The sequence below is a fragment of the Nicotiana tabacum genome, chromosome 13 (genome assembly GCF_000715075.1).
Source record: "Nicotiana tabacum cultivar K326 chromosome 13, ASM71507v2, whole genome shotgun sequence".
Lineage (NCBI taxonomy): Eukaryota > Viridiplantae > Streptophyta > Magnoliopsida > Solanales > Solanaceae > Nicotiana > Nicotiana tabacum.
This window is the reverse complement of record NC_134092.1, coordinates 120895268-120919664: the sequence shown is the minus strand read 5'-3', so window position 1 is coordinate 120919664 and position 24397 is coordinate 120895268. Positions and strand designations below refer to the sequence as shown.

Here is a 24397-nt window from a genome sequence, read left to right as displayed (position 1 = left end):
AATGAATACTTGATGTCATTTCTACTAGAATTAAAGATGAGAGGAATGAGAAATAGGGTTTAATGGGTTTATTCAAGGAAATTTGGCGTTGTATTCTAATAAAGTGAAGGAAGGCATGTATAGTTAGAGGATAAGAATAGCTATCCATCTCTCTCTCTCTCTCTCTCTCTCTCTCTCTCTCTCTCTCTCTCTCTCTCTCTCTCTCTCTCTCTCTCTCTCTCTCTCTCTCCCTTCCTTTGGAAACAAAAAGTAGAATAAAAGACTATTTTACGGGCAGACTAAATGGGAATTACATAAATAGCCATTTTTAGAATTGTTATTTATGGATTAGCCTGTACTTATTTTGTCTTAAAAATTTTAACTAAAAATCTTAACTTCAGGACTTTGTGTCCAGAAAAATTGAATCGAAAAACTGAAATTCAGGACATAGTGAATAATTTCTAAATAGTAACCCTTTAGAATTACTACCTGATGTCATTTCTACTAGAATAAAAGACACGAGAAATGAGAAATAGAGTTTAATGGGTTTATTCAAGGAAATTTGGCATTGTATTCTAATAAGGTGAAGGAAGACATGTATAGTTAGAGGATTGGAGATTTTCGTTCTCTCTCTCTCTCTCCCCCTTAATTGGGAAAAGAAAAGGCAAAACAACAGAGTACCTTGCGGGCAGACTAAAGGGGAATTACATAAATAGCTATTTTTAGGGCTGCTATTTTTGGATTAACCGGTACTTATTTTATGCTGAAAATTTCAACTAAAAATCTTAATTTCTGAACTTTGTGTCCTGAAAAATTGAACCGAAAAACTAAAATTCAGGAAATACTGACTAATTTCTAAATAGCAACCCTCTAGAATGATTACCTGATGCCATTTCTACTAGAATAAAAGACATGGGGAATGAAAAATAGGATTTAATGGGTTTATTCAAGGAAATTTGGCATTGTATTCTAATAAAGTGGAGGAAGGCATGTATAGTTAGAGGATTCGAGAGACTTCCTCTCTCTCTCTCTCTCTCTCTCTCTCTCTCTCTCTCTCCCCTTCGCTGGGAAAAGAACCCTTCGCTGGGAAAAGAAAAGGCAGAATAAAAGACTACATTACGGGCATAATAAAGGGAAATTACATAAATAATCATTTTTAGGGCTGCTATTTATGGATTAGCTAGTGCTTATTTTATCCTGAAAATTTAAACTAAAAATCTTAACTGAAATTCAAGACATACTGACTAATTTCTAAATAGCAACCCTATAAAATGACTACCTTATGTCATTTATACTAGAATAAAAGACAAGAGGAATGAGAAATAAGGTTTAATGGATTTATTCAAGAAAATTTGGCATTGTATTCTAATAAAGTGGATGAAGGTCAGTATAGTTAGAGGATTCGAGAGATTTTCCCTCTCTCTCTATGTCTCTCCTTCATTGGGAAAAGAAAAGGCAAAGTAAAAGACTACTTTACGGGCAGAATAAAGAGGAATTACAGAAATAGCCATTTTTATGACTGCTATTTATGGATTAGTCAGTACTTATTTTGTTCTAAAAATTTGAACTAAAAACCTTTACTTCAGGTCTCTGTGTCCTGAAAAATTAAACCGAAAAAATAAAATTCCGGACATACTGACTAATTTCTAAATAGCAACCCTCTAGAATGACTACCTAATGTCATTTCTACTAGAATAAAAACAGGAGGAATGAGAAATAGGGTTTAATGGGTTTATTCAAAGAAATTTCACAATTCTATTGTAAAAATAGCACGGGATAGCCAGTTTTCGAACTGATAATTCAAAAATAGCCAGCGTTTGTAAATTCATTGAAAAATAACCACTATTTTACTGCAACACGGACCGGTCCAACATAATATACTGGAGATTAGTGCACCTGTATATGAACTTCCAGCATATTATGCTGGAACTCCAACACGCGAAAAGTTCTAGCATAATATACTGGAGATTGGAACACCTGTGTATGAACTTCCAGCATATTATGGTGGTCCGATGTATTATACTAGAACTCCTGTATAATATGCTATACTGGAACTCCAGTATATTATGCTGGAATATTTTTCGAATTTTGAACAGTGTTTTTGTTCAGATTTATCTTTACATGAAAAGTGGCTAAATTTTGATTACTTTTGAAATTGTGGCTATTTTTCAATTAGCACTTGTAAATCTGGCTATTTTTGAATTTCTCCCCATTCTATTTAATAGGCCCAATTTATAGTTATTGACACCTTGCAACTAAGGGCGGCATATGGGCCGGCCCGGTCGTAAGTGTGCTTCGTGGGCCGGTCCTAAGTGGGCCCAGTCCCAAATTAAACAGTCCTAAGTGGGCCCGTGGTTTCGCGGGGTTCTTGTTAGAACCGGCTCGGGACCGGGACCACAAACTAATGATCCCGGGTTAAGTGGGCCGGTCCCGGGGCTAAGTGGGCCCAACAAATACTTTCTATTTTATTTTTAAATTTTATAGAAGTTAGAGGGAAAAAAAATATTAATAAAAATATCTAAGGCAATTCCTTGTAAATTATATTATAGAATTGTGACCTAAATTTTTTAATTCAAATTTAAAGACAAAAATAGCGTAAAGAGATAATCAAAGCAATACAAAGTAATTAAAGCAAACAAAACTATAATATTAAAACTTAAGAGTTGGAACGAGTTTACCGAATTGACGAACAACTTGTTGAAAATTAATTATCGTTGAAGACTTGAAGTCTTCAATTCACCAACTTCATAATTTTGTACAAATTGTAACAATAAATTAAGCAATTGTAGAAGAAAATTAGAGAGAGATTGAGAGAGATTGATGATTTTGTGAGAAAAATGAAAGAATGAGGGGTATTTATAGTTGAAAATAGGGAAAAAGTATAATTATAAAAAGTTTGGGGTTAAAACAAAATTGGAGGGTTAAATAACTATTTTATAAATAGCCAATGGCTATTTTGGCAGAGGAAACGACTACATTTTAAATGACGAACAGATTTTTTTTAATTAAATTTAGAGCCGTTGGGACCGTTTAGGCCCGCTAGGACCGGTCTAGTCCCGCTCCCAAACAGTCCGGTCTCGCGAGCCTCGCGCAAAGGACCGGCCCACTTGCAGGCCCACCTCTCCCCGGTCTTAAACGGTTAGGACCGTTTAGACCCACTATTCATATGGGCCGCGGTCCTAGGCCGGCCCCGGTCCTGGATCGACCCACTTGCGAGGCTTACTTGCAACCCACATTCATATTTTAATTTGATAAATTAATATTTTATAGTCAAACTAGGTTAGCTTACAATAAATAAAGCAACTATCTGTCTCTCTCCTTTCTTTGTTCGAATGCCTCTACCCACTCTCCTTTCCATTAATTTTCTTCTATTTCTCCCCAAATCTTTCTCTTTAAAATTTTCAGTCTTTCCCAAATCTCTCCCACATTATTCTCCTCCAATAAATACTGCTGAAATCGTATAACTTTCGATTGGGTAATATTGCATTTTCTTGAAACATTTTAAGAAGTTTGAATATCGATTTTTGAATGTGTTTAGAGATGATTTAAGGCGAATTTGAGATGATTTTCAGATTGAAAACTATGAGATTGAAGAATGATCAATTTTGTGTATCTCCCTAAGTATATCCACATATATCACTTTATATGTCAGTATATATCACCATGTATATCCGTTTATCTCAGGTATAGTGGTGGCAAAATGGTTAAAAGAAAACAATCAGCCACTCATATTATCTACTAAAAATAGGTTGGATAATGAATTTTTTAAAAACGGATCAAATATGGATAAGAACCATATATCCATTTAAAAAATGGATAACCAATGGATAACTAATGAGTTTAACTTTTACATTTGTAAAGTCTCAAATTGGGTTCCTCAAGTTTGGGAGACTAAGAATTCTCCCAAAAGTGGTCATATTCAAGAAGTCACGGATAATATGGGTTATGGTTACTCATATTATCCGCCGGTTAACCTGTTTTTATCCGTACTAAATATGGGTCGGATCGGATAATTTATCCCTTTTTTCATTACCTGCTTTCGACCCGTCCCATATCCGACCCGATCCGACCGTTTGCTACCCCTACTTATATGTATCATGCATATTGATATACATGTCTATGCATATTAATAAAAATCTTGTGCAATATACACTGATATACAATATCAATGAAAATCTCGTGTGATATATACTGATACATAACATGAGATACAGAACTGATATATAACAGCCCAACTTGTATTGAATAATTGGTGATTGTTTGCGACTTTTTTGGACGAACCTGAATTTTGGAAGGGAACAAGCCTAAAATTAGGAGTTGAATATTTAGTATCTCCTAATTTTTGGTTCGTATGATATGATTTGGCTATACAGTGACAATTTTTTTGGCTTTAGTTGCTAAGACTAATCTTTAACTAAAATCTTGCCAATCATTATTAGGAGTGGTATGTACACGTCAAAATCCCATCATCCAATGTGTATGAATGAAGGTAATGGATTTTATCTGATGCGCTAATGGGTGACTTTTTTTTTTTTTTTTAACCTTTAGCTCGCGCCAGAAACTATTTACATTCGGTGGCCTAAAAAATATATAATTTTTATATATTTTTTTATATATTTTTTATATATAACATACAAAATGTATATATACAAAAAATATATAAAAAATATACATTTTTCGATTATTATTTTGAGAGCGGCTATACAGTATAGTTACGGGTAACAAACTGAAAAAGGGCTAAAAACTGGTACAAACCAAAAAAAGGGGCTAAAAATTATAAAAATTGCACGGGGAGCCCTGTTTGGTCGCTCCTTTTTAACTTGTATCCGTTTTATTTTTCCGTTTGCATCCGTACCAGTTTTTTTTTGTTAAAAATATTTTAAAAAGACAATTTTGCCCTTCTTTAATAAAAGACTATTGACAAAACTATAGACTGCAGGACAAAACTTCGAACATATTTTGGTATGAAGTTTTAGTAAATGAACTAAATAACTTCAGTATGCAGTAGCAAAAACTTATTAGAAAATTGCATATTGCAAGACAAAAACTTAAGCATGCTTAATCTGAAGTTTTAGCAAATTAACTAAAAAACTTCAGCTTGTTTAGACTGAAATTTCGGATAAAACTCATGAAAAAACTGTAGAATGCAGGACAAAACTTCAGCATATTTTGGTATGAAGGTTTAGCAAATGAACTAAATAACTTCAGCATGCATTAGCAAAAACTCATTAGAAAATTACATACTGCAAGACAAAAACTTAAGCATAGTCTGAAGTTTTAGCAAATGAACTAAACAACTTCAGCTTGTTTAGACTGAAATTTTGGATAAAACTCATGACAAAACTGTAGACTGCAGGACAAAACTTCAACATGTTTTGGTATGAAATTTTAGCAAATGAACTAAATAACTTCAGCATGCATTAGCAAAAACTCATTAGAAAATTACATACTGCAAGAAAAAAATTTAAGAATATTTAGTCTGAAGTTTTAACAAATGAACTAAAAAACTTCAGATTGTTTAGATTGAAGTTTCAGATAAAACTCATGACAAAATTATAAACTGTAGGACAAAACTTCAGCATGTTTTGGTATGAAATTTTAGCAAATGAACTAAATAACTTCAGCATGCATTAGCAAAAACTCATTAGAAAATTACATACTGCTAGACAAAAACTTAAGCATGTTTAGTCTGAAATTTTAGCAAATGAACTAAAAAACTTCAGCATGTTTAGACTGAAGTTTCGGATCATGACAAAACTGTAGACTGCATGATAAATAACTTCAACATGCATTAGCATGATGTTTTAGCTTCAATGTGAATTTTCACGAATGAGGTTGCAGATCACGCGATTAATGCGTGACGCAGGTTTTATATTTTTTTTCACGGGTATAATTATCATATTATTACGAATTTTTTGTCAGGTGGTTACCAAATCAATAAGTTTTAAAAATAGGGTACAAGTTAAAAAGTGACACAAATATAGGGTACGACTGCAAATCCCCGCTAAAAACTGGTGCAGAAACACCCTTGTGAACTTTCTCGTAATTATATCATTAAAGAATAAGGAAGAGACAGGACAAACAAATAATAAGAAAACCGACCTAACACATAAGGTAACAATCCTATCAATGACCAGGCAGCTTCAACTGCAACATGCGTATTGCTTTAAAAGGACAAAAGGAGTAAAGAGACTATTCCACTATTAAAAGAACTGTAATGCAAGGAACCATACCGCGTATACGCAGAGAATCTGCATGGGAAAGGTGAGTATACAAAGCACGTCAAGAAAAATCAATCATTAAAGGTTCATCAGGAACACTTGGTTTCTTATTATCTGGTGCAGGGGTTGGACCCGTGGCTGAAGTCGATGGAACAATTTCACCTGTTGTAGATGGTTCTACAGCAGCTGATGTTGATAAGACCAAGGCCTGATTGTCTGAAGGCTTTTCATTCAATGCTAGTGGATCAGGAACAATTGATTCAGCTGCAACTGAAGCATCCGAGTTTGATGCTCGGGTTGTAATTGATTCTGCAGCAGCGGCACCAGTTTCTGTCGCAGGTGCAGTACCAGTCTCTGACGCAGGTGCAGCACCAGTTTCTGTCGCAGGTGCAGCAGTGGTTTCTGTCGCAGGTGCAGCACCAGAGTCCGCCGCAGGTGGATTACTTGATTCCGGTGTAGTTGAAGCCCCATTTTCTGATTTAGGAGGGCCGCCTGATTCTGATGTTGCAGTTGTGTCGCTTCCAGCAGGAACAGAAGCAATTGGTGCTGTCGTTTTAGATCCTTCTAAAAGTAGTGGTTTGCCAGGTTGTGGAAGGCCCTGTTTCCCCAAAAGAGGTTTGGCTTGACCGGGATTAGGACCATATAGAGATGCCATACCAGGTGGCAGTATTTCAATTGGTGGCTTCTTTGCAGCATCTGCCAAACTCGTGAGCTTAGGTCCCTCGAGAGAGGCCAGAAATGCAGCTGCTGCATCAGTTTTCATTGATGGAGTGTGTTCCATCTCCTTCTGCAACGTTTTGTTCCACGACTGGACCAAGGTTCTCAATGAAGGTCGCCCATGAGCCTGAAAATAATGAGACCATTAATAACAACTACTAAATCAAGAGATTGAAATCCAACATTTACAGCTTGTTTGGATGATTGTTATGTATCGTTTCATAATGTATCATATATTATTGTATTGTATTGTACTGTATCATTTTGATGTATACAATTTTGGATAAATTGTATTGTTTACCGTCGTTTCATGATGTCATGTACCAACAATATAAAGAGTAAAATTACAATATTGTAAAGAAAAAGTAAGTTACGAGATAGAATTATTATATAAAAAGGTAGGGTAAAGGATAAAATAGAATTATCTAATAATACATAAGGACGGACAAGATGAGAGAAAAAGATAAGATAACGATGTGACCACACCAAATCGGTCGTTGCATAAAGTGGCAGTTTTCGTCGTTACATAACGACGGATTTAACGATACGATACAATAAAATTTAAGTAACAATCAAAACAAATATTGTATTTAAAGTAACAATACAATACGATACAATACAACAGGTAACAACTATCCAAACAAGCTATTAGAGAATAAAATTTTACATGTGCATGTAGTACAGCCTCAGCAAGCATCCCAGTTTCCTGCCATGCTTTCTCCATAAGTACATTGTCTCCCAAAAGTGCAGCTGCAAATGCAGCCTCCCGTCCCGCACCAACTGATATCAAATTGTTTACCAAGTTCTGCCAAAGATTTATCAGTCACTACGCAAGGAATTTAGAAATCTCTAAAAATCATTTAGCAAATATACGCTGAATCTGACATGCAGCTGATTCAATCGATCTCAAAATTCACAAGGAACTCCTATCATGCTAGCAGAGTCGAGTGAAGGGGGATGACAAATATACTAGAAGATGAAAAACTGAACGTATCCTTTGATTTTGATTGCTTTCTTTATTCCTTTAGACCCAGAAGTATGGGAAAAGAATATAATGTAGAAATGTAAATCAATGGTTAATCTGAAGGTCAAATCAATTTAAATCTGATAGCATAGATGGGCAATTCAGACTTGGGGAAGTTTATTATCAATGGAAAAGGTATGAAGGCCGCCAAGAGCCAGTTAGTAAAATTCTATGTATATGAGGATCTGAAACAAAACCAGAAAAGAAGCAGGTGGCATACTCCAGTCGTGTCAGCAAAACCAAATGGAAACAAATGCAGAAACAAAGCAAGTGACATACACTGAGTCGTGTTAACTCCCCATGATTTGCAAGCCGTAAAGCAACGCCTCTTAATTCCTGACCTCGTAGAGCTCCCTTTATGGAACCAGCAGCTGCTAGTCTTTTAAGAGCTTCACGAGCAATCTCAGCTTGTGCTGTCGCATCTGCAGCATCAATGAGATCCATAAACTCCTTGGCAAATTTAACTACTCCTTGAACAGCTTCAACAACATTTTCCTTCTTCTTTGTCATGTTCATAAGATCGTTCAGATCCAATCCAAGAGTTTCTTGCCCAATATCTCTGCTGTTGCTCATTATTAGAAGGCACTGAAGTGCTCTTTTCAAATCATTGCTCTGCAGGGCCAGATCAAACTCCAACCTCTTGGATAATCCAGGTAAATGAAGTGCTTCAGTAGCATAACCCATCCCAAGCATAAATTGCGCTAGATCATCATGATGCTCGCGGCCAAGTCGACTGGCCCATTTTACTGCACTAACAGCATCTCCATAAGCCGCCAAACATCGGCAACGGATACCAGGATGGCTGAGGGATATTGCATGGGCGCACATGTATCGATCAATTAGCCAAAGAACACCATCTCGAACACCTACAATTAGAAGAGGTCCAACTGGCCGTGCTTGCTCTGCAGGAAAACGAGTGACAGCTACTGCAACCCCACCACCACCAACTGCCACCTCATTAGCTTTACGAGCATCCATCTCCTTGAGAACACTCGATGCATCACCATCAACTTTTGACTGTCTAGGCAATGACAGAAATGGAGGAATAGAGGGTGCATGCTGAAAAGAAGCCAACCGCACAACTTGTAGCATTGGGGGTCTCAATGCTATCCTCTCTTGTGGATTTGTTTGTTGGTTGTCGACTGCTATCAATGCTAATTCTCCATGTTCAGCAACAGCTCTTGCCTGTGCCTCTTTAAGTTTCATTTCCTCTCTTCTTCGTTTTGTTTCTATGTCAATAGGCGCAACTCCAGCATCCACAAAAACACACTCAATGGTAGTAGGTGTAGCCACAAACAACTGCCTTCGCTGCCAAACTGCCCCAGTTGCATAAGGAATTGCCACATCCCCCAAGTATCTAAACTGTGGACGTAAAGAACATATGACAATGTGCTGCGGATAAGCAAAAGCACAATACTCAACTGTTTGATCCCATGCGGTCCAATCAGGTTGAGGAAGAAGACCACCCACTGGTTGAAATGTTTCCCAGCTGTATAATTGGAAGTTCTGTGGCACTGTTTCAGCTGCAGATTTTTGAGAACTGTCTTCCATAGCGCTAAATGAAGACACAGAACTACTTCCAAAGCCTGATAATGGCATAGATTGAAATGTTGAGATTGTTGTAGCAGCAGCAGGGCTAACCCTTCGAGAAGTTCGATAGGCCATACCAAGTAATGCCCCTCCATGCAAGCCAATAACTGGTTCACTTCGGCTTCCCACCGACTTCATTAATACATTTGATGTCCCGTCATCCAGCAATATACGAACTTGAACAGTAGCAGAAGAAGCAGCAGAAGAAGCAGCAGCAGTTGCCTGTGCTGCAGCTGCAGCAGCTTCCTTCGCTTTTCTAGATGAACCTTTTGGAATAACAGGAATTCTAGGAGGGAGTGCAGATTCCAACAAAGCAAACCTATCTCGACAAGTATCCCAAGCCAACAGCCTTGCGCTTCCAGAATCAACAACTGACCAATCGCTGACCTTGTAGATAGAGAAGTAAGGAATATCAGGCCATACAATTGCTAGATACCTGCAAAATTAACAGTTCAAAACCTTGTAAAACCGTCCGGTACAACCTTAAAAAGCATTAGTGAAGTAATGGATGAGGCTTCTAACAATATGAGGCAATAATACAAATCAAGATAATGTTAAAGATACTAGATGCCACCTACTACACTAAGCCTGATAGAGAGATTGAGTATCACTAGTGTCTGTGAATTACTTACTTCCCAGAACTGCTGACAGAAAGAACTGAGTATGAATCATGTGGAGCTGGAGTAGTAATATGCTTTTTGGTTTGTTTGACGTGAAGTTGTTCAGGTATCTCTCCTCTGAACCTTCCTGTGTCACTCAAAGAGCCATTACTTCCAAGTGCTGGAGGAGTGGTGTTAGATAACTGAAATTGCAACAGCTTCAATTCCCTTTCAACTACATAAACAGCAGTATGTTCACGACTTCCTGTTGGTGTTGGCAGTGCTACTACGGGAGGAAGAGACTTCTGATCAAATTCACACAGAATAATGCCAATATTGGTTCCAGTAGCTACAAGGTGTGGCTGTAAAGGGTGTGTAACCATAGAATAAACCTAAAAGACCAGAGAGAAGAACATAAAAAAATGTAGTCAAGTCATCTTCAAAAAGTCAAAAAATTAGATGCCTCCCAATGTAGAAATTTAACCCTATATGATATGATGGAGTGCGTAAACAATCCTCATAATTATCTAGTAGAAGAAACTAGGGGAAATTCTTCTTACAAAAAAGCAACTACTATAAAAATCACTTTCCAGACTTGATACGCGAAGGCTTTGCTCGTATTAAAACACAAAATTCATATTAGTTATTCATTTTTCCAGCCATCATAATGTAGATTTAACACTTTTTTTTTGATGAAATAAGTTGTATTTCATTAATAAGAAGCATCCAGGGATGCATAGGTTACAAAAAGAAGGGAAATATCAACCCAATGACAAAGAAACTATTGTAAGACTAAGGCGCTGATAAATTCCAAAAAAGAGTCAGGGTTATATACAGGTGTAAAATTAACCCAACTAAAAAGATTATCCAAACATTTGGCCTTGAGTGTATGGTTGGCAGTTGAAATGCCATCAAAACATCTTTGATTCCTTTCTGTCTATATCAATCTTCCTAAATCTAAGAAGTTGCATAAGGAAAAATAGGTCGGAATTGAAAGACAAGATATACAGCAAGGAAAACATTAAGATAAACAACGTTATTTATCTGTAGTAGTTTCACCTTCAGCTTCTTGTGAGAGGCAAGTAATTGTGGAGGAACTAGTGCAGAAAGTTCACACAATGGCCTCGTAAGAGCAGAATAGGTAGGATGCTCGATAGCCCTGCAAAGTTGCAACAGAATATCATATTTTGCCCAAAGAGGGAAAACTTTAAGCAGTGTTAATAATGTTCCAACCAAGGGAGGTGTGTGAAGTATGCCTACCATATATGGGAATCTTTGACACAAGTCAAGATATCGAGGTTGGGAGCCCGTGGGTGGCACCACGACGCTACACTGTGACAAGCTAGTTTTGGAACAGGTTTTATTCGACGCAGTTCCTACAATTGGGTTGAAATTTTGTTAACATAAATATATCCCCTATGTAGTAAAGCTACAAATCAAAGAGATCTTATACAATACCTTAAAGGAGACGGTGTCCCAGATAGCTAATGTTTTATCAGCACCAATAGTAATGAGCTGTGGTGCATTACCAATCACTCTAGAGAGCTCTACAGCAACAACCCCACCATCATGAGCCTATAAAGTATAACAATGGAAGCTGAAGAAAAGCTTCAAGGATTTGATAGAAGCAGATAAGGACTTGCAGTTCAATCAGCTTCATCTATCAGTGATTTTCCAGATGCATTCCATGTTCTCATTTTTTGCTTTTAGCAGCGGCAAATGAAATTCTTACTTGTGTGAATTATTAAGTTGCAATAGAAATTTAAAAGGAAAAAAAACTAAAGGAATAAGAAGATACTTTTAAGCTGAGCTTAGGAACAAGCTCTCTCGAATCAAGAGCATTGTCTGCACTCCAAAGTACAAGCAATCCGTCACTACCACCAGAAACTAGAAGAGACTGCACACACGATAACAAAGATAATGGCAATTAGAAGTCAAACAGAAAAAAATATTAAAAGTATAACAGTTTCTGACAGGTGAACCTAGTCATTCTTTTTGGTAAATTATATAAGAACAGAGAATTATCACTTTCAGCAGTTCTGTTTACAGTAACAAATCTCAGAGTAAAATGTCCATGTTCTTCATTACAACTACAACAATTCATTTTTTTTATGGAACTTCAATTTCTTTTGCTCAGTTTACATGTTGAGAAAGGGAAACACAAGGACATTCAGATTGGGAATGGATGGACAGCAAGCATATGTACTTCTGTAATCCAGTTTCATTTAACAATGCATAACTACAAAGTGAACAAGGTACAAAGCCATGCAAGCCAAGAACCTCAGATAGATGTTTCCCTTTTCCCCCTTACTTCTCTCTAACAGAGAAACCAACATTGACCTAGCAAATTATCTGCTTCACTTAAGATTATATTCTATCTGAGAGTAAATGAACTACTAAGGCAAGAAATACTTCAGAAGAACCAAAGTCCACCTTCATTGATTGTGTGAACCACCACATCTAAAAGTTTAAGTTGTTAGAGAGAGGACACCAGTCTTTAAGTTGAAAAACATCTACATTGTAGGCTGAAAATTCTCTTTAAGCTCTCTGTGTTTAATCATAAAAACTGGAAAACATACTTCGCAAAATCAAGATCTATTAGTATTATTTTCCGAGGCTCTGACAAGCCTTTGAAGTCTAAATGAGAGATGTGATTCACAATCTTTTCTGGCTGATTCCTCTGGACACAGAGTATCTATGCAAACAAATTGCAGGTTTAACTTATATAAAAGCTGCAAACGATGCACCATATCTTGGCCTCATATGGTACCATCTCTTTCTACAAAATGTATCTCACCTTAAGAGAGAAAAGGAAAATGTTTAAGCACATCAAAAAAGGAAACCAGCTTAACCAAAACTTGCTGCTTCCAGGCAGCAGCACTAACCCGTTTGGCCATAGACATTATTTCAAATATTTGAGGTAAATGTTTGTTTTACAATCTGGTCCACTATTTCAACTTCAAACTTGAAATAGAAAACTTTAAGGTTGAAAAACAGGTTTGAGAGTATTTCAAGCTTCCACTCACAAACTTCAACTTTTTCTCCAAGTGAAATTCATGTCTTTTTCAACTTCAAATTCAAATACTCTTTTTTTTCAAACTTTAACCAAATCATGTCCAAACGCCTTAGCCAAGTATAAATCATGGAGACATTTTTGAAACACAGCCCATCTCTAGAATTATAAATGGAGACACTAGGTTTTGGATCAAAAATTTCAAGTCCACTACGTAGTGTAAGGTGATAAAAGGGATCTAAGCATCCACTGGAAGCATAACATGTACCTCGCCAGAAGCAGCCATGAAATTCATCAAGCAAGAAATTGCTCCCTTATGACCTCCTGTGTATCTTCGTGCAAGCTGCAGAAAAAGTCTTATTCATCTACTCGTTTTGACAATGAATGGAGCAAATATCAGAAAGACTTTACAAGCCAAATATTCTAAAATGAGACCTTCCATGTTATCATTGAAAGAACTCTAATTACACCATCCGACCCTCCAAAAGCCACAAGAGGGCCATCAGCAGTAGCTGCTTTAGAGAGGAACACCATACTGCAAGAGATTCAAAAGAACAAGTAAATTAAGACAATCAGATATGATTTCCAACTTCCCATGACCCAGAAAACAACTTTTGCCATCATGAAGACTAAACACCATTATGACAAAGAAGTATTATTTTAGCTCAAACCAAAAAGCAAATAAACTCTATCATTGATATAATTAGTCATCTTTATTAGCAATCTTGGCTTCTTAGCAGTTCTAACATCTGGTCTATCATTCAACTGGGAACTCGACCATTTTCAACCAATTCAACAACCCCTGGACATCCAGCCATATATTTTCAAATTTGAAGTCATTCTTCAACTACGTGTTCCAACAAAATTGGGAAATGATCTGAGATGGTTCTGGGAAGAACTCTCTAGTTCATGTACTTGAATGTCTCGTCCCAGTCATCGTTGATAAAAAAATCTATCAATTCTTGAAGCTCTATTGTCAGAATTGTCTCTAAACCAAGTAAATTGGCCCAATGAAGAGGCAAATCAACTAAAGACAGGTCTGGTATCATCTCAGCAAACTCTTTAAACTATTCTATAGATTTGGTAAATTTAACATCAAAAATCACTACCGATCACCCATGAACAATCCCAAAGCCCTCTTTATGCAGAGTGCTCTTCCCATGAATTTTTTTCCTGTCTTTCCTTGTAGCAGGTCCATACACCGCAGTAAAACCCAGTTTACATCATGTTCACCCCCTTTGGTCGCACTGTGATTGTGTGACAAATCATGGATATATAATTTAGTTATCTCCATTATCATCTCTAAAGGTTCCTTCCAACTCACGATTTCGTAATCCCATTTAGCTTAAACATAAAGAAGTGTTGAAGATGTAGCTGCCTAATTCGACTTAGATCTAGTTAAACTGAATAATCTTTCTCGCTTTCAATTTCCCAACCGTTGTTGAGATTTTTCCCCACCTCAACGTATAAAGTCTAGTGGAGAGGAAGGAAAAGTGGCAACTTTAGCTGGTTAGCAATTTTGGGGCTTTATTTAACTCGAGAAAATTTAACAAAAAGAGGTATTGCAATCTGAAACAGGTACTACTTATGCTTGACAGAGAATGAGAACATAGACCATTTAGTTTTGCATTGTCCTGTAACAAAGAACATCTGAGACACGTTTTCTGCATTTTGGTAGTACAATGGGTACTACCAGGGAGGCTGAAGGAAGCATTTATTAGCTGGGGAAAATGGAGACTTGGGAAATCCATCAGAAATACATGGCAAATGGTTCCATCTTGTTGCATTGGAGCATTTGGAAAGAGGAATCTGAGGTGTTTTGATGGAGTCTCAACTCCAATACATGTATCGAAGACTAGACGCTTATTGAATCTCTTTGCTTGGTGTAATAATTGTAATGTAAATACTGCTCTTATGCTTTTGGACTTTTGTAAGCTCCTTGAATTTTAGATAGGAGTGTACAGGAGCTCCCTGTTTTTGTATTGCTTTTGCATCCTTCAGATGCTGGCCAATGAAATTCTACTTTTGCCAGATTAAAAAAGAGTCTAGTGGAGAGGAAGGAAATGAAGAGTGGTTGCTTTAATGAGTAAAAAAGTAAGAAATAGCAAGCACGTTTAGTGAAGTGTTGATTAAGTGCAACAAACTTGAGATGCTCTAACTTGGCTGGTAGTTGGCAATGCTGATTCTATCAAATACTGGCATAAGAAATTTACTAATTTCCTAGGGAAATGGTAGTCTTAAAAAATAGTTGCAGCAAGATAGTTTAGCTTTTAGGTAGATTCAAAAAGATTTAATTCGTGAACAACCATAAAAATCCGAAAAACTGGATAACACAAAAAAGAAATTGATGGATTTAAGACTTGCCATAGAAGTGATTTGTTGTCAAGCTCCTGCTTTGGTACATCACGGCCACGCATCGTCACCAGGTCTAAGAAGATAGCTTTGTTCTCACAACAGATGACAAGAAAATGGCGCCCTTTGGTTGATGGAGCAGGAGAAGTAAAAGTTGAAGTGACATGAGCTGGAGACTCGGCAGCAGCGGACTGATTATGCCAGAGTTGCCAAAATCGTACATCATCATCATAAAAGCTAACCTGCTTTACACTTGAACCATGCACCAGAATTGCATACTAAAGATTCAAAGTTGAAGTGATGGCATCCGAAGATTCAACAAAGACACTAAAGAAGCTGAAACAATATTTAAGTCCAAGGTAAGGATCAATTACCTCCCACCTCGTATGGCTTCTGTAGGTTTCCCTCTAGGCTCTGCATACAACATTGACATATCAATCCAAATTCTACCTATGTGAGCTTAGCATCTTATGTTAGCACACATTGCCAGTCCCAAGCCCGAATAAAGGAGGAGAGTTAACATAAGCTAACCGCAAGTAAAATATTAGTCAATTTAAGATGATTCGTATTCCCGATCCCAACTAGTCTAAGTCTCTGGATTGAGTCATATGCAGGGGTGGAGCTAGAATGCGGACTACGAGTTTGGCCCAACCCAATAGTAGCTTTGGTCCAAAGTATTTATCTTAAGAAATTTCGAATATGTATAAAATATCAACTTAGAACTCATTAACTTAAACAGATTAGAATCCGAACTTATAAGCTTCAAATCTTGGCTCTACCCTGAGCATAGCAATAGATGTTGCTATTGTTACTGACATGCCAATTTAACAATAACTAACATAATTAATAAGCACCTGATTCCCCCTCGGCAAGCTTCTCCAGTTTGGCACCAACCAAACGCCGTTCATCAACACCACCAGGTTTCAGTTCATAAATAATCTGGCAATTTAGCTATTTCCTATTAGTCAATTTCACAAACAGAAAAGCAAAAATCAGCGAAAAAAATTTCAAACCTGGCGGTGGTCCCAATTCCAAACGGAGACGTGATCGGATGCATCAGCAGTAACGAGCCAAGGATGCGTCGGATGCATATGAATCTTCACGATTCTGTCATTTGTCGGACGAATTGCCCTTAGCCGCAGCATATTTAATCAACAGTTCCCGGAAAATGCAAGCAGCTAAGGAATGGATCTGACTGTAACTACATGTATTGAGTTTTTTCCGATGACTTGTCAATTTCCGATGATTTTGATAGATCTTTTCCGGTGGTGCTTGTAGTATTTAGCCGGTTCAGTGAAAATTGTTGTAATTAATATGGGTTTAGAAACTTCGGATTAATTTAAAGACAATTGCTTCATAGTTCAAATTAAGAACATGTTTTTTGGAGGTTAAATACATTTCTATTGCAGCTAACTTTTTAAAGTTAGAATGTTACTCACTTTCTAATCTTCTCCTTTGTAAGTTTTGCTATATAATCTTTTTAACTAACATTTTTAAATTAGAATCTTTTATAACCATACAAATACTTTGCACCCTTTTTGATTTGTTTAGAATCGCAAATTTCAAAAATTTTATTTTTTTCTTAAACTTCATACCCAGTTTATTCACATAAATTGAAACGGATGGAGTATTATTTTTGTAATAGATTTGCTTTGTTATGTATATTTGTAGGAGTTAGGTTAGCAACAACATCCTCGAATTTTCTTTGAGCTGCGGTTTTTTTCTTATGAGGAAATATCCACTTTAACCAGGATTTTGTAGGACTAATTGAAATCAAACTTATTGTGTGTGAGATTGGTTCCTACTCGTACAAAGTGCCACTAAATTATAAGTCTTAGTCATCCAAGTGTAATGAGAAGGGAAAGTAAAAATTAACTTCAACTTGAAAATACTACTAAAAAAACTTTTACATGTAGAAGATGATTTCAATGTTTAGAACATATCAAGGTGAAACTCAAAAACGTCATATCATAAATTTTTCTTCGAATTTTAACGAATTATATAGGTGAAAATATAATTAAAAACGACTGGAAAAGGCAAAGAAATGCCTCACCCGTTTTGAAGAACAAATCAGATATATTTAAAAGTTATGAGAAAAAGTAATAATGAAAAATAAATATGAAGCATTTGAAATGTAAAATCGTTATAAATTTGAATTGAAAATACGGATCAAAAGAGAATCAAACAACTTCAGATCTAGTGATCAAAAGAGATCATATTTTCAATCGCAAAAAAAATATTTTTCTATTACGCCTAAGGTTGACGAGTGGAGTTATGTAATATTTGTACGGGCAAGAGAATACAATGTACGATAATTATTCAACTATTTGTTCAATGCCAGTAATGTGTTTGGAGAAAAAACGATATCAAGATCATTTTTTGAACTACTTTGAAGGCACAATGTTTGATAATCACGACAAAAAAATCAATTTCTTATAAAAGACAATCTAATACAGGGAATGTTAAGAGCTCAAATATTAGATCTTAACCTCTCTAAATATAACGCAGGTCTTCGAATTTGGGGTTACGAAGTTGGCAGGCACGAGCTCAAAAAATGCAAGCAAAATCAGATATTGAAGACTGATAACGTTGTCCCGAAGGGACAGCCAGTTGGTTTGGAGGGGACGGGAGTTCGATCTACCCTCAATGCCTTCTGAGTTTGAGCGTGTGTGTTTGCCTAGTGCGGCTTACATCATATGTGTGGTTTGCAGGTTATTACACAGTGAGGGTTTACCTAATGCGCACAGAGTACTCACTACAGAGTGCTATACCGAAGGGCATTCGACGACTGATAACGTTACGTACCTGTGTAGTTTGCAGGCTATTATATAATGGGGGATTTACCCAATACGCACAGAATGCTCACTAAAGAGTACTCACCCGAATGACAAGAGGTTGTGACAGAGGCTGTAGCGACTACGAGTTTTACTGGGGTTCCAAAAAAAGACGACCCATAACGTTAAGTATGTGTGAGTTGAAGTCTTCAGTCCAAAATGGAAGGAAGTCAAATTTCCTAATTAGTGAAAAATATATTTATTTTCTGACAACTAAATATCAGAAAATACACTGAACACGATAAAGTAAGCCAACGTGGCAGGATAAGTCCAAAATTGTGGAGCATTATTACAGTACATGTTTTTATCAGTTAACAACGTCGCTAACTTGCAGTATTTTCGATATTCAAAATTTTCTCTTTATTAATCAGCTTGAATTATAATAAGTTATTCTTTAAGAATATGAATTTATCTCTCTTTTTTCTCCTTTAATTTTCTTTTGAAATTCAAAGCATCATTTTGCTTGGTGACATATTTTCCCCTAGGAGCTTCAAAATTTTGAGTTTACCTTTTCATTCTTTTCGTAAGTGGTATAATTCCCTTTAACTAGTAAATTTATGTACAATTTCTATTTTGGTTATAGGCCATTGCTGCAAACGTAGTTGTTTTATGTCTTGGGATAGGATGTAATATGTAATATAGTCGAATTTAAGATTTACGGTTAGTATGTCATAACTCAAATATATAGAGTTCGTAATTAACATTCTACTCATTTTCGCAATACATGGTTCAAGTGCAGGAACTTAAATATGCTTGAGGAGGTCTAACCGTATTAATTAAATATGCTTGAGTAGGTCTGACCGTGTTAAATTAAATTAAATGATTCTTTTATTAACTTTTTTGTTTTGGATCATTTATAATTAAGTTGCTACTAATTTCAACGAGAATATTAACAGTAGATTATTAGATGTACTAATGATTTAAGTCTGGGTTTTACATGTGAATTAAACAATCAAACGAGGCAATTCAAAATTTGAAAATACATTAAAGAATTTTAAAATTGAAATATAAACTCGAAGGTCGTATATAGGAGTAGAACTCATACGAATAAACGAGGCACTAACTGGGTCAATTATCTTGCACGAGAATGAATCATGTCATTATTCCTAATTTCATTTTTATTGACTGATTTTGCTATTAAGGTATCGGGCATTTGCACAAATGGCCTTTTATGAGGCTACTATTTAAATTATTTATGTGTTCGTCCCAGTATTAAATTTATTGTACAAAGAAGTAAAGAACAACTCATCCAACTACGTTTAAAAACGAAATTTGGCCAACTGAACTGATGAGTCAGAATTTAAATGGTGGCCTCAAGAAAGGTCATATGGTGCAAATAATCCTTAAGGTATCTTTCAATAATGACTCAAACATTATTTGGAGTTAAATTTATTGGATATAAGTCCAAATAAACTCTTCAATCAATATATTCACTACCTAAACCTAGTAATTGAATTTGTTTTTTACGAAATTATTTTTTGTTGTAAAGAATATATATAAATCTTGAATCCTCTTGACACAAAAAAAGCTGTTATTGTAATGACAAAGGTGGTTTAAACGTTGTTTTAAGCTGTAGGTTTCAATCCGATGTAGCATTCTTACATTTTTGCATTCTTACATTTTCTAAAATCCCCTTGCGAGAATTCATGATTCTGCCATTGCCTAAACCACTCAAAATTTGAGGAATTGGATAATTTCACCGAGTTAAATGTGACATCAAACCCAAGTAACTGAATGTAACATGTGAAAAATTAACTAACGTATTCAGTATTATTACTTAACAATATTTATAGCTGTCAAAGAGGACTCGTAGGTGTTCTTCTTTAGTTAGCAAGTTATGTACTTAGTTTTTTCTGTGTTGTTGGAGGCCTTGATACTCATAATACCTTCCTGGAAGGTGGTTGTGAGGTTGAGGTTGTTGGCCCAAGTGAAGGCTAGTTTTGAAGATTGACAAAGGAAGCTCAGGCATAAACCAGGTTCATCCCTTGTGTGCATAGACATAGGCAGATTTGAGCATGTGGGATGCACGTGAAGGAGATAAGCTTAACTTGGTCTAATTAATATCTCCTGATCGAAAAGGGTTGCATAATTGATAAGGAGAAGGACTCGTTAATCAAAGAGAACACTATCCAAGATAAGGGAGGAGTTAGAGGTTGAGATCAACTAGAACTCTTCTACCAAGGAAGTGTAGCATTAGAACTCTAGTTATTTTCTACTCTACTAACTCTATAAATCGCAGGATGTTCTCATTCTACAAGGAACGCACAAAAGCAGAAGTTTAACGTGAATTGAGAGCAAAATAGCAAGGCATTTTGCAAGCAGTTCGTGTGTGATTCAAGTGTGCGAACCTGAAGCTACATGAACCAGATAGAAGAATCAGTTCCAAGTGTCTGTCTTTTATTCTAGTTCAATTGTACTAGATATTTTCATAGTGTACCTTTCAGCTTTATTTAGAGGCAATTGTAATAGGTACTCGGAGTATTCAAGTTAGAGTTAACTTGAAGTTGCCGCAGCAGTTAGAGGCTGGTTGCCACAACGGGATTAGAGTTAATCCTAGGTTTACAAAAGTATTTTGTAAATGCAGTTTTTGGCTCAGTGATTTAGTGAAGAGTTTTGGGAAAATCCTACTAGGAAGTAGGTCGTGGTTTTTTCGCCTTTTGAGCCAGGTGTTTTCTACGTAAAATCCTTGTGTTCTTTAATTTCTGTATTTATTATTCCGCAATAGTAGTATAAAGAACACATAAAAGAACCAGGTCCTTCTATAATCTGTGCACGCAAAAAATTGGACACCATATAAATCACCCCCCTCTTATGTGGTATTGAAGTTAAAATATCAATTGGTATCAGAGCGGGTTATCCTTGAAGAGTCTAATACCTTAGGAGAAGATCAAGATGAGTGCACCACCTGAAAACTGGAAAGGGCAATCCACTGCTAGGCCACCACTCTTCAACGACCAATATTACTCTTGGTGGAAAAATAGGATGAGAGATCACATCATAGGAGAAGACTATGAGCTATGGGACATTGTCATAGATGGTCCACTGGCTACCATGAAGATAAATGCCGAAGGAGAAGAGGTGCCAAAAACAAGAGCTGACCGTACTGCCGATGACTTGAGGAGATGGGAGAAAAATGCTAAAGCCAAGAAATGGCTTGTTTGTGGACTCGGTCCAGATGAGTACAGTAGAATCCAAAGTTGTACCACTGCTAAGAAAATCTGGGATACTTTGCAAGTGGGCCATGAAGGAACACCTTAAGTGAAGAGGTCCAGAGGAACACTACTATATTCTTAATATGAGAATTTCACTATGAAGGAAGGGGAAACCATCCAAGATATGTATACAAGGTTCACCACACTCACAAATAAAAGTTTCTTGGAAGGATTATTTCTGAAAAAGACAGAGTTGAGAAGATTTTGACAAGGGTTCTGCTAGTTACTTGGGAGAACAAAATCACTGCCATTCAAGAATCAAAGAACATTGCCACTCTTAAGTTGGATGAGCTAATTGGAAATCTCACTGCTTATGAACTTAGAAGGCAAACCATGAAGATGGATGTACCCAAGAAGGAAAGGAGCCTAGCACTCAGAATCACCGAAGGTTGTGATCTAGAAGATGATGAAATGGCTATGATCACAAAGGACTTCAAGAAGTACCTAAAGAGAGGAAAGGATCCTTCAAGAAGTGGAAGCTACAGTAAACCAAAGGCTCCTGAAAGACAAACCAATGAGGGATGCTAAAAGTATGGTAAGACTGATCACCACATCAAGAACTGCCCTTGGGAAATTGAATGGAAGAAGGAAAGGGCTGAACGAAGAAACAGGAAGAAGGAACAGGTTCAACCCAAGAAAAACAAAAGGATCAACAAAGGCTATGGTTGCTGCTTGGGGAGAAAGCTCAGATGATGAAAATGGAGATGAACATGCATTTATGGCCATTGGAGAATCTGATGAGGAATTTGAGGTAAGTGTAATTCATCTCAAAGACAAGATTAAATTTTTGTCTAAAGAAAGGCTATCTGAATTACTTCTAGATTTCATTGATGAATATGAGGATGTAAACAACGAAAACAAACAGTTGTCTAAGGATTGTGTGATTTTGAAAGCAAAGTGTAAGAACCTGAAACTTAGGGTTAGTGAGACTATAAGTGAAAATACTGCATTAAAGAACCAGGTTCATGCATTTGAATCAAATGTCCTAGAACTTAGTTAGATCTGAAAACCTAAAACTGAAATTAGGAATAAGTAAGAAGATAGTTGATTGCACACAACTCACTCTAGAAGAAAATATAGGTAAACTAAAAGATGAGTTGTATAAGAAGGATGATCAGGTTAGAATTTTGAAGGAGGATCTAGGCAAAGTCAAGCATGAACTAGACAGAACTTGTAAATGGAACAGGTCCTCCGCACTTTCATGGCTACAGGAACATCATAGTAGCAATAAAAGAGGACTTGGCTTTGGGAATCTGCCACCTAAATGGAATTCCAAAAGCAAGTACCTTACACTTCCTGAGAACAAGATTTGTACTCAATGTGGTAAAACAGGTCACTATAAAAGTGAATGCAATGCAAAAGATAAGGCAAGCCAAAAGAACAAAGAATTTGTTCAAGGGGAGAATAGGCTACCAAGTTGGGCTAAAAAGAATCTTATTCATCCTTTTGCCTATAGAAAGGGACCCAAACTAGTTTGGATTCCTAAGACTAACCCCTGATTTCCTTTTGCAGGTCCAAGTGAAGGGAAGCAGCCAAATATGATACATGGATAGTGGCTGCTCAAAGCACATGATAGGAAGCAAGAACCAATTCCTTTCACTTGAGGACCTCAAATGAGGTAATGTCTCCTTTGGAAATGGGAAGAAAGGTGAGGGGGTTGGAAATGTAGGTAAGATTGATTCTCACTGTATTGAGAATGTCTACTTGATAGATGGATTAAAATACAGTCTAATCTGTGTATCACAACTGTGTGATAGAGGTAACTTGGTAGCATTCACCTTTACCAAATATTTTGTGATTAATCTTACCACTGACAAGATTGTTTTGCAGGGAAAAAAAATGAACAATATATATATTGTAGATCTGTCCACACTTTCAGAAAATGAACTCACTTTCTTAAGTGTGTTGGATAATGATCCCCTCATTTGGCACAAGAGACTTGGACATGCCAGTCTTAGTCAACTCAACAAATTAGTCACCAAGGACCTGGTGATAGGGTTGCCTAACATCAAGTTTAAGGAAGACAAATTTTGTGAGGTTTGTGCAATGGCGAAGCAGGAACATGATGATGAAGCAATTGGGCTGGTAAGAAACTCAAATGAAATGACAGCCCAGACTGAAGCTGCATTAGAGGAAGGAACAGGTGATGGAACAGGTTCTTCCACCCAAGGCAACATGACAGGGGGATTAGAACAAAGAGGAAATGATTCTTAAACCTCAAGGGAACCTGTCCATGAACTTGTTCTATAACAACAAAGCATTGAAGGAACATCAAGGGGAAACCAGTTGGTTGTAAAATCTTACAAGTATCAAAGTTCTCATCCCATTGGGAACATAATCACTGATCCAACCTCTGGAATTAAAACCAGATCTTCATTAAAGAATCTTTGTGCTTTTGATGCTTTCTTATCTCTTATTGAACCTAAAAATGTCGATGAAGCTTTGCGGGATGCAGACAGGGTAAATGCAATGCAAGATGAACTCAACCAATTTGAAAAAAGTCAAGTTTGGCATCTGGTACCAAGACCCTTGGACAGATCAGTAATTAGCACAAAATGGGTCTTCAGAAATAAACTTGATGAAGATAGAACTGTTATAAGGAACAAGGCAAGATTGGTGGTTCAAGGATATAGCCAAGAGGAGAGCATAAACTATGATGAAACCTTTGCTCCAGTTACAAGGTTGGAAGAAATAAGACTCTTTATAGCCTTTGCTGCTTATATGGAATTCATCCTCCACCAGATGGATGTCAAGAGTGCCTTCCTCAATGGCTATCTAACGGAAGAAGTGTTTGTCAAGCAACCTCCGGGGTTTGAAAGCAAGGAGAGTCCTGATCATGTGTACAAACTTGACAAA

General features: G+C 36.6%; 1 protein-coding gene across 1 annotated transcript; it reads right to left on the bottom strand.

The window, feature by feature from the left end:
- Positions 1 to 6010: 6010 nt before the first annotated feature.
- LOC107831739 (uncharacterized) lies at positions 6011 to 16885 on the bottom strand. The gene is made up of 14 exons (XM_075228427.1): positions 16509 to 16885; positions 16350 to 16434; positions 15870 to 15909; positions 15508 to 15747; positions 13579 to 13678; positions 13412 to 13486; positions 11929 to 12027; positions 11589 to 11705; positions 11391 to 11506; positions 11190 to 11289; positions 10164 to 10522; positions 8221 to 9967; positions 7585 to 7722; positions 6011 to 7044 (listed from the first exon to the last, which is right to left on the bottom strand). Exons 1-14 carry the CDS (start codon positions 16638 to 16640, stop codon positions 6262 to 6264), a joined length of 4131 nt encoding a protein of 1376 aa, XP_075084528.1. The 5' UTR covers positions 16641 to 16885; the 3' UTR covers positions 6011 to 6261.
- Positions 16886 to 24397: the final 7512 nt, after the last annotated feature.

Coding starts and splice junctions, on each gene's coding strand:
- LOC107831739 (XM_075228427.1), bottom strand. CDS start 16,640: ATGCTGCGGCTAAGGGCAATTCGTCCGACAAATGACAGAATCGTGAAG. Junction 16,435..16,508: donor GGAATTGGGACCACCGCCAG/GTTTGAAATTTT, acceptor CTAAATTGCCAG/ATTATTTATGAACTGAAACC. Junction 11,706..11,928: donor TTCCTAAGCTCAGCTTAAAA/GTATCTTCTTAT, acceptor TATACTTTATAG/GCTCATGATGGTGGGGTTGT.